The sequence below is a fragment of the Thalia democratica genome, chromosome 4, assembly GCF_965202585.1.
Source record: "Thalia democratica chromosome 4, ktThaDemo2.hap1.1, whole genome shotgun sequence".
Taxonomy (NCBI): domain Eukaryota; kingdom Metazoa; phylum Chordata; class Thaliacea; order Salpida; family Salpidae; genus Thalia; species Thalia democratica.
Window position 1 is genome coordinate 42,379,274 of NC_139168.1, and position 14,224 is coordinate 42,393,497.

The 14,224-nt window shown below is 25.4% G+C and overlaps 1 protein-coding gene across 1 annotated transcript; it reads right to left on the minus strand.

Moving 5' to 3' along the window:
- Positions 1-955: 955 nt before the first annotated feature.
- On the minus strand, positions 956-8,186 carry LOC145833160 (steroid hormone receptor ERR2-like). The gene is made up of 7 exons (XM_082940361.1): positions 7,544-8,186; positions 7,001-7,117; positions 6,742-6,846; positions 6,479-6,634; positions 6,144-6,228; positions 4,791-4,975; positions 956-1,885 (listed from the first exon to the last, which is right to left on the minus strand). The coding sequence occupies exons 1-7, from the start codon at positions 8,163-8,165 to the stop codon at positions 1,656-1,658; spliced, it is 1,500 nt and encodes a 499-aa protein (XP_082796487.1). The 5' UTR covers positions 8,166-8,186; the 3' UTR covers positions 956-1,655.
- Positions 8,187-14,224: the final 6,038 nt, after the last annotated feature.

Below are 14,224 nucleotides of genomic sequence, written 5' to 3' on the forward strand. Positions count from 1 at the left end.
TTTAACCAGTAATTTTATTTTAAGATCGAACTTGTATTTAAATTAAAGCAAATTGATAACAATTAAATTTTGTTATTTAAAAAATATCTTATATAAAATAAATTTGTAAAACTAGAATTAAACTAATAAAAATGTTCAAATATAGTGTTAAAACTTTTTGTTAAAGTTCTTATAATTAATCAAGTTTTAAGGTATTTTTCTCAGTCTACAATTGTACAGACATAAGAGCCAATTTAGATTTAAAAGCACACCTAATTAATACTTATTTCATTACAAAAAAATAAATACCTTAAATTCAAAGTTATAACAAATTTAGAAATTATATGTAATTTAGATAAAAAAAAAATTTACCTGAAAATTTAAGTAAAAAATGTTAACAACCCGATTTAATATTTTTAACAGTTATGAAATAATAGTAATAATTAAAATATAGGGGCAGTCAGAAATTTTCACCCAACAACTTTTAAATTTATCGTACTCGAATAATGATTTTTTACTTCTAAAAGAAAATTATTATACAGGCAGGTATAAAAAAGGTAACACTGTTTTAATATTGTTATTTATCAAAAACTAAAAAATTTAAATACAAACTAAATTTAATTAAAAATATAAAGATTTTAAGTACGAAGCAAGTTTTATATGTTTTTATTGAAAATAGTTTTTTATAAGTTTGAAATTTGTGACTTTAAGTGTTTACAAGAGCAGCTAATTAGATGGACCCATAAAAAACATATTTTGTAATTTAAACAACATTCAATAGTATGCATAAAAATAAAATTGCAACATTTTGCAATTTTAAATATATAGATAGAGCAAGATAACACAAATTTTCTCCATATCAAAAAAATTGAAAACAGAATACATTTACATCTTTTAAATGTTGAAAAAAAGTGTTGTATAACAACAAAATAGGTCTACAAACTTTCTGTAAAATTATGAATGTGAAGTTTTAAGAAAAATATAAACAACTATTTTAAGCTTTCTACAATTTAAAAAATAGTTAGGATTTTTTATGTATTTTATAACTGCCTCATTCACTTTGTTTAGTAAATAATTACTTAAATATTAAAACTTTCAATAAAAAATGTACTAAAGTTAAGTACAACGTAAGCTTAGAAAAAAAAAAAATTTTGAATACTAAAAAAAAATATATATAAAATTTGAAGTATATATAAAAGCTCAGAGTGGTTCTATTATAGCTACCGAAATTCACAGTGGTTTTAACACAACAATTACAACTCTTCATATAATATGGCATAAATAAAAATAAAAAACAATTAGTCATTACCAAAAATTCTCAAACATGCATTTGCTTGTTTTAATACTGCCTACAAACAAATTTATAGGTAGGGGTTAATATTTTAAGTATAAACAAACATTAAAAACATTTAAGTATATATAAATTTTAGTTTTCTAAATACGTTAAATATCATTCGTAAGAAACTAAATTTTCAATTTTCAACTTTTTAAGCTTTTTTGCACGTAGAGTCCAAAAAGATACATATTGTAGATTGAAACTTTTGCGATTAAATTTTTATTTGTATAACTTTAACTCCAGGCAGGAATTACTACGTACTTATAGATTTTTTCGGCAAAAATTTAGAACTCAAAAAAAATTCAAGCAAAAGCTGCAGAGTGTATTTGTAGAATTTGTCTCACAGCTGGTGGTCCAGCATTTCGTGGAAAAGCTTCTGCATTGGTACCCTTCCCTGCCTTCTCACTTCGTTGAAGAAACTAACAGCTTTCAGAGAGATCGTTCTGACATCAGGAAGAAGCATGAGAAGATCGAAACCTCTAGCGGTGGTTCTTTCTGTTGTGCTGAGCGCTTGTTTGAGGCTGTTTTGGAGACGCGTCACTCCGCTATGGTTGCTCGCTCGCTTTGCTCCTGAGTATAAAAAGCAATTTTGAGTGTTGGTCTTAAAACAAAAAAAAATAAAAGAAAATTAATAAGCTTGTCAATAGAATTTTTTTTTTCAAATGATGATGCGTCCTTTAAAGTTTTGACTGAAAAATAATTTTAAGTTATCTTTGGTATTTTATTAAATTGAGTATAATTAAACAAGTTGTTATAACAATATAAGCTTTAATAAATATTGGTTAAACAATGTATAAGGTACCGTACACTTTTAAATAATTTATAACTAAAGTTAAATAAAAGTTTTATTGAGCTTTTTGCGCTAGATAAGCAAAGACTTAAAAGTTTAATTTTTAATTAAGAATTGTTTTGTTCGACATATCAAAAAAAATCTTGTTTTAAAACAGAAGAAATTTAAATATTCTTTTAGATAGTATGACGCAGTAAAAAAACTCACACAATTAAGTACCTTGGTTTAGTTCAGACAATTTCCGTACTTATGATAATTGATTTAAAATTTTAAAATAGACTGTTTGCTAGTCTATAAACGTAGTAATTAATATAAAGCTTTCAAACAGTGTTGAAAATTAGAAAGCTGTTAAAAGTGTTATTTTTTAATTAATCTGATACATATCTGTATTATTCAACTTTTAAATTTTTTAATTACAATTTCCTAAATTTGAAGTAGTTGTTGGTTTTTTAACAACTTTTTACATCTCATGTAACAACGCCATGTAACGGATAATTAGTGTTTAGATAAAAATAACAAAATCCAAACGACGAGCCCTTGCCACACCACTTTTACTATGTGACGTCATGGAATTGTTCGGGAAAATTCTTGCGTCAGAAGGTAAACAGAAGCAGTATTGTATAGTGTATTTAAACAGTTTTAAGTTTAATGTACACAAAAATTTTATAAAAGGTTTTTTTTTTGATTTATGTATCGTTTGAATTTATGGTATTCCTTTTAAAAATATTAAATGCATTTAAAAGTTCAGTCTAAAGTGTTGCCTTTTTTAAACATAACGACAAAAAATATTTTTTTCTATTTTAAGACACAATTTGAAAACTAAAGTTTTTACTAAAATAAAACATTTTATATTGATAACAATGTATTGAAATCGAACAAATTATAAAAGTTTTTGTTAAGAAATATTTATTAATATTGACCATATCCATCTATAAAACTAAATAACACGTTCTGTATAGCCCTTAAGCTAAAATAGCCAGAGTATTTGTTTTTAGTAAGCATTAACAAATGTTTCATAATCATTTTTTTCTTTATTTATCAAAAACTTATTAACACTTTAGCCTTGTAAAAAGTTACAATGTTTTGTACATTTTTAATTAAGTTTTCATTTTAATATTCATAACTTCTAGCCGTTATGATTTCCTTAGAATTTCAAAACTTTACTATAATTTAAGTTTTTAGTATAATACAAACTATCTTTAAAATATTTTTAAACATGAAAAACTTTTTTTTTGTTTTATTTAACGGTGTTTTAAATTTAAGTTTATATAGACTAACTTAGCTTAAATAGTTTCACTCGGCTAATCATTTTACTCAATAGACAAATAATTTTTGTAACTTTAAATTATTTATAGCAAATTTTGTCGTTAACATTATGCCAATACAAAGCTAAATTATTTATTCTTTTGCTTATTCATTCAGTTCCTTTGTTTAATAGAGAGATTACAAAAATGAACTAATATTGTTTAAGTTTGCAAAACTGATAATACGAGGTCTTACTGAAATTTATTTTTCCTTTAAGCCGCGGATTACTTGCAGAAACTTTCTGGAAAGATCACTACAAAAAAGCGCCAACTTTGCGAAAATTTACAGCATCCTTTTTGTGTTGCATCCTCGTTTTATTTTATTTTAGATCGATTCGCCATCGGAAAAAAAATTACATGAAAATTCGAACGCTACTACGATTGCAAATCTTAAAGTTTTGTTTCGTTCAGTTAGTTATCGAATTCTTTTTTGACATATTTTTGAACAGACAAATGCATTAATTTAAAAAAGTTATTTTTCAAAAATTATATTTTAAAGCTGTAGATATTAATCTGGTATAACTTATTCTAAAAATGTTAATTTTTTTGAAAAAACGTTAAAATAGTATACGATCGTAAAATTTAAAACTATATACCTTGTTAACTTAAAAAAACTTCTTACTCAATTAAAAGAAGTTTTCAAAAATATTTAACTTATTTTGATTATCCATTCTAACTACTATAAAAGCTATAATGAAAGCTATTTAGTGAAACAATACTTATACGAAAAATTTTAACAAACAACTTAAAAAAGTTTAAACGCCAAAACTGTTAGTCATGAAATGTTATTTTAAAAGCTGGTAAAATATTTTAACTTAAGTTTTAAACGCTGTGAACTAGAGTTTAACTTAGCTTAAAAGTTTTGAATTAAACTTTAAGACAAACCAGTTAAACTAGTTTAAACTTGCTATCTATTAAATCAAAATTAAACATGTAAAAACAATTAATATGTAGTTTTCAGCTGTTTCAATTAATAACTTTTTACAGTATAAATTATAAAATTTTACACTAATTATTTGCATATAGCTTAACTTCAAACTTTAAAAAAAAGTATTTTTTTGTTTGTCTAATTATATAACTGTTGTCCTTTAAAAATTTAACATTCAAAATAAATTTATACTTAAACAGACTAATTATATTTTTTTGATGACATAAACAAATAGAATGACTAATTCACAAGTGTAACCTAAAACATTAGTAAATGTTTAAATGACCCCTTAGAAATATCTCATTATAGACTATAAAGCCTAATACAGTTTTACATTAAACAAATACTTATCTTAAAATTTGCCTTTTGTTAAAACTCTACATGTAATACTTCAAACGATCAAGTTTTTATTTACTTTAGGTTTTTTGTGACAGATGAAAACAAGCAACTAACCGGAGTTTAGCAGAGAAATAGCTTTAAGAAGGACATACTCCTCGTTGTTGATACTCATCTGCTTCATCGTTCTCTTCAGCTGTTCGGCTGCTTGCAGAAGCTCCACCATGCCCAGCTCCTGAGCCATTTCAGCATCAACTGAAAAGTTGACTGCAAACTTTAGTTCTCCTTCTACATCCATCGATCTGTTTATCATTAAGCGATGAATTTTAAACACAGTGTTCAAGTTTTTTTTCCTTACTATGAACATTTTACGCGTTTCTAGTAATAACCTTTTTATTTGTGAGGTTTTATATGCTTTTGATTGTTTTATTGTTAAATTGATTATTAAAGATTAACATTTCCTGATAATTATTGAGTTGTTTAATATTACTGTAAAATTTTTAATATATTTAAAATGTTGTTATGAGAAGTTGGGTAAAAGGTTCAACTCAACGAAAAAAAATTAAATTAAACAATGTAAACACTCGCAGTTGAAAAAATAAGCAACTACTTTACAATCATGCAACAGTTCTTTTTAAGTTGTAGTGGATAAATTTTACTTAAGTAAAAACCTACTGTGCGTAATAACTTGTCATATTATTATATTAAAGTCTTTTGCAAATCCAAGGATTAATTATTGTACCATGATCAGTCAAGGCAATTAAAGGGTAATTTAGTACGTGAAGTCATCAGTGACGCGATGCCTAATACGTCGTATTGCTATCGGTGATGTCATCAAGCAAAGCATATATGAAACAGATCCACATGCATTTAGTTGATAAACAAATGTACGAAATTGTTTTTTAATTTTAACTTTTTGTGATAAAAATTTTAATAACTTTATACTGATGAATTTTATAACTTTGCTGTTATTTACGTTTGCAATTACTAGTTTAACAAATTTTGGTTTTTTACTGATAAAATCAAATATCAGATGTAGTTTTGTTTTTTGACTACTTGATAAAAGTCCAATTTACTTTTTATTTTTTTGTAATATAGTTCCAGAGCATACCACAAATCATTAAAAAAATATTTTAACCTTACAAAGATATTAAAGTTGATTGATGCCTTATTTTAACAAAAAAAAAATTATTAACGCAAAAGTTGTTGTTATTATAATGTTAAAGTATTCATTAAGATAAATAAAATAAATATTTTTAAATTTCGATAATCGAGAATTGCAAAAGGCCGGCCGCTTTACTGTTAATACAAGAGAACAAAAGTCGAGCATTTTATGTGTGAGCATTTTATGGGCGTTTAGTGGGTGGGTGAAACCTCATTAAACATTCGGGCTTTAAACCATAGCGATCTTTAACGCAGATTTTGTAATATTTGGTATATTCTACTGCTTCAATTCAGACAAATACTAACCGGTAAACAACGGTGATCATGAGAACTTCGATCCAAGCGGACTGCAAGAGAGCCATTTGATCAGTGAGCTCCAACGCTTCGAACCCTGCAGGCATTTTTCTTGTTTGCAATCATAACAAATTTGCCTTTTTACACTCTAATTATTATAAGCGAATATTGCAACTTGATAAAATAAACAGCTAAAAACGAATTAACTTCTAGCGTGAGCATAAAAAACTGCTACTACGTAGCTAAACTGTTTTACTTAGTTTAAATCAACGAAATATTTTAACGTTAAAATACTTCACATTTAATAAAGTTAAACAACTGCATAAAATAGTTTCATTTATTTTTACCTTGAATTAGTTTTGCCCAGTCGATGACGCAAACAAGTTGCCTGTGAACAAGATCAAACAACGTCATAAGATGCGACATTCCACTTTCATCTGACAGCGTCATAGCTGATAGTTTTTCAGGTTCACTTTGTACCAGGGTGTTCAAAATTTTGTCAGCTGTCATATAGATTATAATAACTCAATTTAATTTTTTTTGCCCGTAGTTTTTGTGAGAAATAATCTTAAGTTGTTTAAGTTTATAACCAAAGTGCAGAAAAAGCAACCTCTCATCCGTTTAGAATTCGCAGAGTTGTATGTGACATCAGTAGTGGAGTCAATTTTCCTCTTGTACTTTTGCCTACCACCCCTCACACGATCTAAGCGAACTCCTGTTTTTTTAATTACTGTAACGATTATCTATATTTTTAAAAGAAAACTTAAAACTACAACAAGTATTATAAGTTTCAAGTTTTTTGTTTACATCGAAATTTCTAAAAAAAGATTTTTTTATGTTACTGATTAAGGTGGATTTTTTTTGCAAACCTTCTCGTAGCATACCAACTTTGAGACACTTGGAAAACCTGCACGCCTGGCATGATTTGCGTCTCCTCTTTGTTATTTCGCAATCATTTGATGCAGGACAGGTGTATTCAATGTTCCCTACAAGTTAAGTTAAGCATTGCGTTAAAGCTGTAAAGTTTAAATGTAAAACTATATACTGATATGTTTACTATGTACAAACTTTTTTAGAGAAAAAAAACTAGCAGTTAATTAACTAGACGTAAATACAGTCTTAAGACTAGTATTAGGATAAGTAATGTTTCAAATGAAATCAATATAATTTAATCTTAATAAGAAACATAGTTTGAGTTTTCATTCATAATAAATTTAATGAAAATGCAATTAAAAGTGATTTAAAACTAAAAGAAAGTATTTTTGACAATTAATAAAAAATAAAACCTTTTTATTCACTACTTTTATATTTAAGAAAAACTTAAACTGCTGTAATAGTTTTAGTTAAAAACTTTTTACTGGTTGATTATTGTATATATTAAAGTTTATATGAATTTTAAATATGTTAATCACCTTGTATGGTCCTTTTGAAAAATGCCTTGCAAGCTTCACACGATGCTACGCCATAATGAAAACCTGACGCCACATCCCCGCAAACAAGACACAATCGCTTCGGAGTAGTTTTCAGTGGTTTACCTTTGATATCCAATGCTCCACTTCCTGCAACTATCTTAGCCTGTTTGATCACAATGGGCTTTGTAACGTCGCAGTTACGAGGTACTTGAATAAACATAGGATCTTGCTTGATGTCACAGTGAAATCGAGTGGCCCATGGCTGGAAATCATTAGTTGAGTTTGCCATGGAAACGGCAAGGTTGTTAAGGTTCGGGTCGGTATCGTGGTAACCAAGCTCGTCATCAGTTGACCCAGAACGAACACCATGGTTGCTATGGTAACTGATTACGTCTGAGTTTGAATCAAACAAAGACAAGTTGTCAACCATAGTGGGGGGAGAGGACTCCTCAGAGGCGAAAAAAGAGCCGGGAGATGACTGGTGTGAAGAAAAATGTGAGGAAAAATCAGACTGGAAGTCGAAGGGAGACATTTGACTATCTAGAGGCGAAGTGTGGTTCAGCATATCGTGGTGGTCTAATCCAGGCTCTTGCTTGATGGAAAGCATCTCATTTACCATCATTTAAAATGTTAATAAAACTAAGCTTCTAACAGATTTTTACAAGTATTAACACAAGCTTTTTCAGTAAGTTAATTTTAAACATTATGGTCATATATTATTCCATATACCTACTTAAAACAAAAAACAACTTTAAATAAATGTTGATCTAGCTTTAAAGTACGATAATAAATTGCTACTCTTTATATAAACAATGAATAAATTTATATATTGTATGAAAGAGATAACGTATTAAGGTGCTAATTCCTAAATATCCAGACAATCTAGGCCCCATAGAAAACAAGAAAAATGTTATTCAAATTCTTAATTAAACTAATGCTGTTTCCCTCTACCGGAGTCTCAAGATTACTATTTGGAGTTGACTCATCTTAAATTTTATATAACAATTGATTAATATCTCTATCAATTCCGTTTACTAACAAAAAATTGTTTAATAAGATAACTTTCAAAATATAAAGGTTTCATAAAGAACTTACTTATGTTAAAACTAGGAGTTAAAAAATAGTATATTAATTAAAATTAGCAATTATTATTCGTTTTAGTTGAGCTGTTTATGAAGACTAGTCTGTTCAAAACGTTTTCAAAAAATAATTGCACAGTAACTAAAAAAAATAAGCAAATTAAATATAAATTAAGTAATTTAACTAAATAAATAATAAAAATATAACATGAGTGTATTAAACTTTATATATGTAATTAACTAGCTTATATCTTGATGTAAACAGTATAAAATTAAAGTTTACAAATAGTTTTAAGTATATTCTTTCATTATTTATTAATCTACTTACACTCTATTTGTAAAATTTATAACGATATATAGTTAGTTTAATTTGTTTTTAAGAATTAAATTTATTATAAATGAAATATATATACTTACTTATACAAATATTATAAAGTTATAAACTAGCTTAAGTAACTTTTAACTAAAGGAAAAAAAACAGTATTTTTTCATTTAACATAAAACACTATATAAGTAAGACATAGTGATAAATGTTTAACTTAGAATCTGTTTTCGTTTTTAATAACATTTAGGAGGAAAAAATACAAAAACCCACGTTAAAATGTTATTTTCTCAATATAATAAAAAAGAATGAAAAAAAGCTAATGTTAGCAACTTTTATGAAAGGAAATCACAAGCCCTAACTGTACTGATTTTTCTCATTAGTTTTAATAAACTTAATTTAAACTTACTATCATAGTTTGTAAACTGTAAACATTTGTTTTTACAGATTTTATTTTTTTCAACTTGTGTTAAATATAAATTATAAACTACCTGTTGCAATAATAAGTTAATTCAAATATAAAGAAGAAAAAAGAAAGAGCTTGCGCGCGGCAAATTATAAAACGCGCTTATAGTGTTATCATAGACTTTATACTAATTAAACAATTGGTAATATTAACTAATTTAAAATTGTAAGTAGAATCAATTATATAAGACAACAAACAAATTTATTTTAATTATAATTATAGATTATCCTTGTTGTTTGAAATGAATAGTTAAAAAGAAAACTTTTTTAAGTTATAACTAGTTTTTATAAGTATATTTTTATGTACTATGATTTTTCTATTATATAAATTGTCTAGTTCAAAATGAGATTTTTTATGTACCTAGGATATTGCAAAACTAAACTAAATTTTGTATCTAAACACTACTATATTTTAAAATCTATCAACTAAATGTTATCAATTTTTATCATGCTGCAATCAGTATACAAAATTACTACTTTGACTTGCTTATTGAATTTTTGTAAACAGTATATTAAATGGTTTAAAAGCTTCTAACTAAACATCCTCGATTAAACAAAGCCTCACTCAGCTAACTTTAGCGACTTAATGAACAATATCATTACAGACCATAAAGGCTTAAGTGCATGTGCTATGCAAGCACTTGCTAAATGACAGTCTCCCACTCTTAAACGTCAGCTATGAAGCTCTACTCGACGTAACACTCTTCTCTCAAACTGTCTCTCTCAAAAATCTTGTTGATTAAAAACTTACGATCAAAAAATGCCAACTAAGCTTCTAAGTCTAAACAGTAAAAATAAATGAGCTTTTGACTGCTAACAACTTATGTCATGTTATATACCGCACAATTTAAATTTCAATAATAAAGTTAGCAAATACTATTTACACACTAAGAATTAAGTACAACAGTCGATAATTGTAAGTTTTATTTTGAAACTTAAATCAATAAAAAATATAAGATTATTTTATAACTAATCCAGTTTTAATAAGCTTATTACTTTCCATAATAATTAAAACTAAAGCTGTTTTTTTTCTGATTTATTTTATGAGATTTTTTTCTAAATATTAATATTTTTAGCTAAAACTTTTATCATAAACTTGCCGTTAAAGCTTTAACACTACTAGGCTACATAATACCCGCTGTTTTATACATGAGTTTTCTATAAATATACACTTTTTTTTTTAATTTAAGTTTATTAAACGATTAATTATAAAAACTAAAAATAAACTGTTATAAAATATTTTATAACACTTTAAAAAAATAATTAATCTATACAAATCTTAAGTGGAAAAAAGTAATACAAACTTATAAATGCAAGGTTTTTTTTGTTATCTGTAAATAACAATTTTGAATATCAATTGAATTTTTCACATTTCAACAGTAAATTAGAACTGTAAAAGTTATTTTTTAGTACATATTACAACTAAATTTAAATTATTTTAACTCAAAGCATCTCCAAAGAAGAAAATGTTTAAAATAGCGTCCAAATTAAAAGTTTTATAAGAAATTCTGATTGCCCTAATAGCTATGATTCTACGGAAAATATTTTAGCCCGTTTAAAAATTAAGTAAACTTTTAATCGATTGAAATGAAAAGAAAGAGAGAACCAATGAATTATTTAATTTCCTCTATAAAGAAAAAACAAATCGATGTAAAGCTAAATGATCGCAGCAAATTAAAACTTTTAACAACCTAATTTATCTTGCTAATTAGTCCAAAGATTTTATAATCTAAACTAAATTTTTTTTTATAACAGTTTCTACTTCTTATTGCTAAAAAAATTCTTCAAAATAAGTATTAAGTAAATGTGAATGTATTATTATATTTTATTTAAAGAATACTATATGTGTATATTTATTTTAATTATTTCTAAACAAAATAACGAATGGCATTTAAAAAAATAATAATTTACTTTCTATTATTGTTACTAAAAAATACAAGTTTCTTTAAATTTTAATTTAACGATGAACTAACTAAGTAAATAAAAGTTTGCTTCTAATTCTTAAACAAAAAGTTATAATGAATCATGCAACTTTTCTTAAAAATTAATTACTAAAGATATTATCTTATATTAATCCAATTAGTAAACTAATGTTTGTATTAATAACACAATAGTGACATGCTTACAATATCACTTTTTTACTTTAAAAATAACTCAAATGTTACAATTAAAATAAAGTAATTACTTACTAGTATGCGCATTAATAGCATTTAAAAAAGTCACTGAAAAGTAAATACAGAACTACTGTTCACTTTTTATACTAGTATATGTAAAGGCTGGAAGAGCTTAAGTTCGTAAATGTAACTAAGATTTTACTTATGTTGTACAAAAAAGACCACAAAACTCAAAGTATATACTTATTTGTTAGCGTTAAAAATTAATAACTCAAAATTTAATTAAGTTATGTTAACATAGACTTTGTACTTTATAGGAAAACAAACAAAAGTTGAAAAGTTACAGGCGGATTTTATATGGTATATCAATATGTAAACCTAACCAGGATTTTAGTTAACCGAGTTAAAAATTTTACATCAAAAAATAAAGCCTTTAAATTAGTAAATGTTTTAGATAACAGCGTAACTTATTTGTTAAAAGAAGCTATATAACATGTAAAATAATTAAAATAGTGAGGTGAGCGTTTATTAACAACTTCCACAAAGTTATATGCAATGTTTCTGTTAGGCATTGTTGAAATTGCTACACAACTGCTTTTAGCGTCCCTACCTTTTTGTGTGGCAGAATTAAGAAAACAAACTAAGAAGCTTAAGGAACTGAATTAATTTTTCGCTTATTGTCAAGTTTTTTCGTAATTGGGATTAGATTCGCTACAAAAAGTCTATAACTAAATTTAAAAATTAAACTTTATCCTGACAGTTTTTATTAATAAACAGTTTTATATTTTTGTGTTATTGATAATACAATACAATGTTTTGCTTTACTTAAACTGTTTTTTAATATAATATAGTTTATAGTTTTTGTACAACTAAAAGTTTTCAATGAGAATGTAAAACTAACTTTTGGAAACTTTTAGGAGCACTGTTGTTCGATTTCGTCGTTTAAAATTCAACATTTTTTCAACTGTTTATAAAACCTTAGTAAAAAAACATTTCAAGTATCTAAATATTTCTATTAAATTATAAAAAGAGACAAAAACTTTATTAGGATCGTACTTTCAAAAAAACTGTAGAAAATACTCACAAACTATTTTGTATGCTATAGTTCTTAATAATTGACAATTAGCAGTCCTTAACTCGACCTAATTAAAAAAAAACTGTTTTTAACATTTTAAATCAATAAACTTTTAATTTTTTCAATGGAATTTATTGAAACAGTTACTCTAAAAAATAGCTTTTAGATTATATACATGTCGACATACAGTATTTTAAACGTTCTGACTCAAACTTGCTTTAAATTTTTTATCCATTTGTTTTTAATAAAAAAGTTGACGTTATTTTTTATAGTTTTCATTATCACAAAATTTTTACGATTAACGAACACTTGTTGTTGTCACTCCTGTTACTAGTTAGATATCAACTAAACCCATTAAAAACGGTTTAAAACAAGCAGTTTCATAATTTTAGTAGGAATTGTTGACCTTAGTTTTTCTACCTAAAATTATCAGTTATACAAACTGCAAATGTAATTTAAGCGACATTGATCATCGATATGCTTATTTATTCGTTTTCTCTTGGATAAAGCATAAAAATGTTCCAAAGATATGTTTTAGGTTTATCTCATTTAAAATATAGTCGATTGAATGTTTATTACGTAAGAATAAGTAGCTCAATTCCGGTTTACTAACACAAATTGTAAATTTAAAATTTATCTATACTCGTTAGATGTAAAACTTTACTAAAAATAATTGATCATAAACTGTTGACAACCTTACAAACAAGACTAAAAAAGAATTTAATATATACTACACTTCTATATCTAAAATTATTAAAAAACTTGCAAAACTTAGAAGAATGGCTTATAGCATAAATATTTTAGCTAGTGGTGTTTTTCAGTGTTTTAACCATCTGTTTCGTTTTATACTTTTTTTTTAACTTCCAAATATTTTTAAAATTGAATTTATATTATTCTGTTTTCTTTATAAGCACTTTTTTAGAATAATTGACCAGTTGTCATTTCATCAAATATTTTTGATTTTTAACATAAGAAATTATTTAATTATAAAAACTAGAGTTATTCACTCCTATATAAAATAAAACTTTTTATAAAACAAAACACAACATAAAACATTTACGCAGATTTTTGAAAAAAACAATGTTCTTAAATTTTTTATTAGAAGTTAATAAACAAGTTTTACAGTAATGAGTAACATGAAAATATATACATATAAAATGCAACTACAACACTTTTAGTATGCATATTTGATATCACAGAACTATTGCATAAAAATTCTAAAAAATAAACAACTGTGCCGTAAATATTATCGTTCTTCTAAAGGTAAAATATAAAGGTTTTCAAATTTTATAAAGTTTCATGGACTATTTTTAAACAACACTTTCATGCAAACAAATAATATTTATGTAATATTTGTATGCATTTTATATTAGAGATAAGTATATGTAAATAAACTAACAAACTTTTATTTAGGTCCTTTAACACAAAAGTATTAGCATCTAACAAAAAGTTTAAGTAAAAAATGTACTTAAAAATATTCAACATAACAGTATAAAAACTTTGTTTGACAGTATTAGCTACTATTGAAGAGTAAGTTATGATTCCAAATATGTTTTATAATGCAAATGATTAGATTCGAGTTATTTTTAAAATATTTAATTGATAAAATTACAAAAAAATGTCTTA

Coding starts and splice junctions, on each gene's coding strand:
- LOC145833160 (XM_082940361.1), bottom strand. CDS start 8,165: ATGATGGTAAATGAGATGCTTTCCATCAAGCAAGAGCCTGGATTAGAC. Junction 4,976..6,143: donor ATGATCACCGTTGTTTACCG/GTTAGTATTTGT, acceptor AATGATAAACAG/ATCGATGGATGTAGAAGGAG. Junction 1,886..4,790: donor TATTTCTCTGCTAAACTCCG/GTTAGTTGCTTG, acceptor TTTTATACTCAG/GAGCAAAGCGAGCGAGCAAC.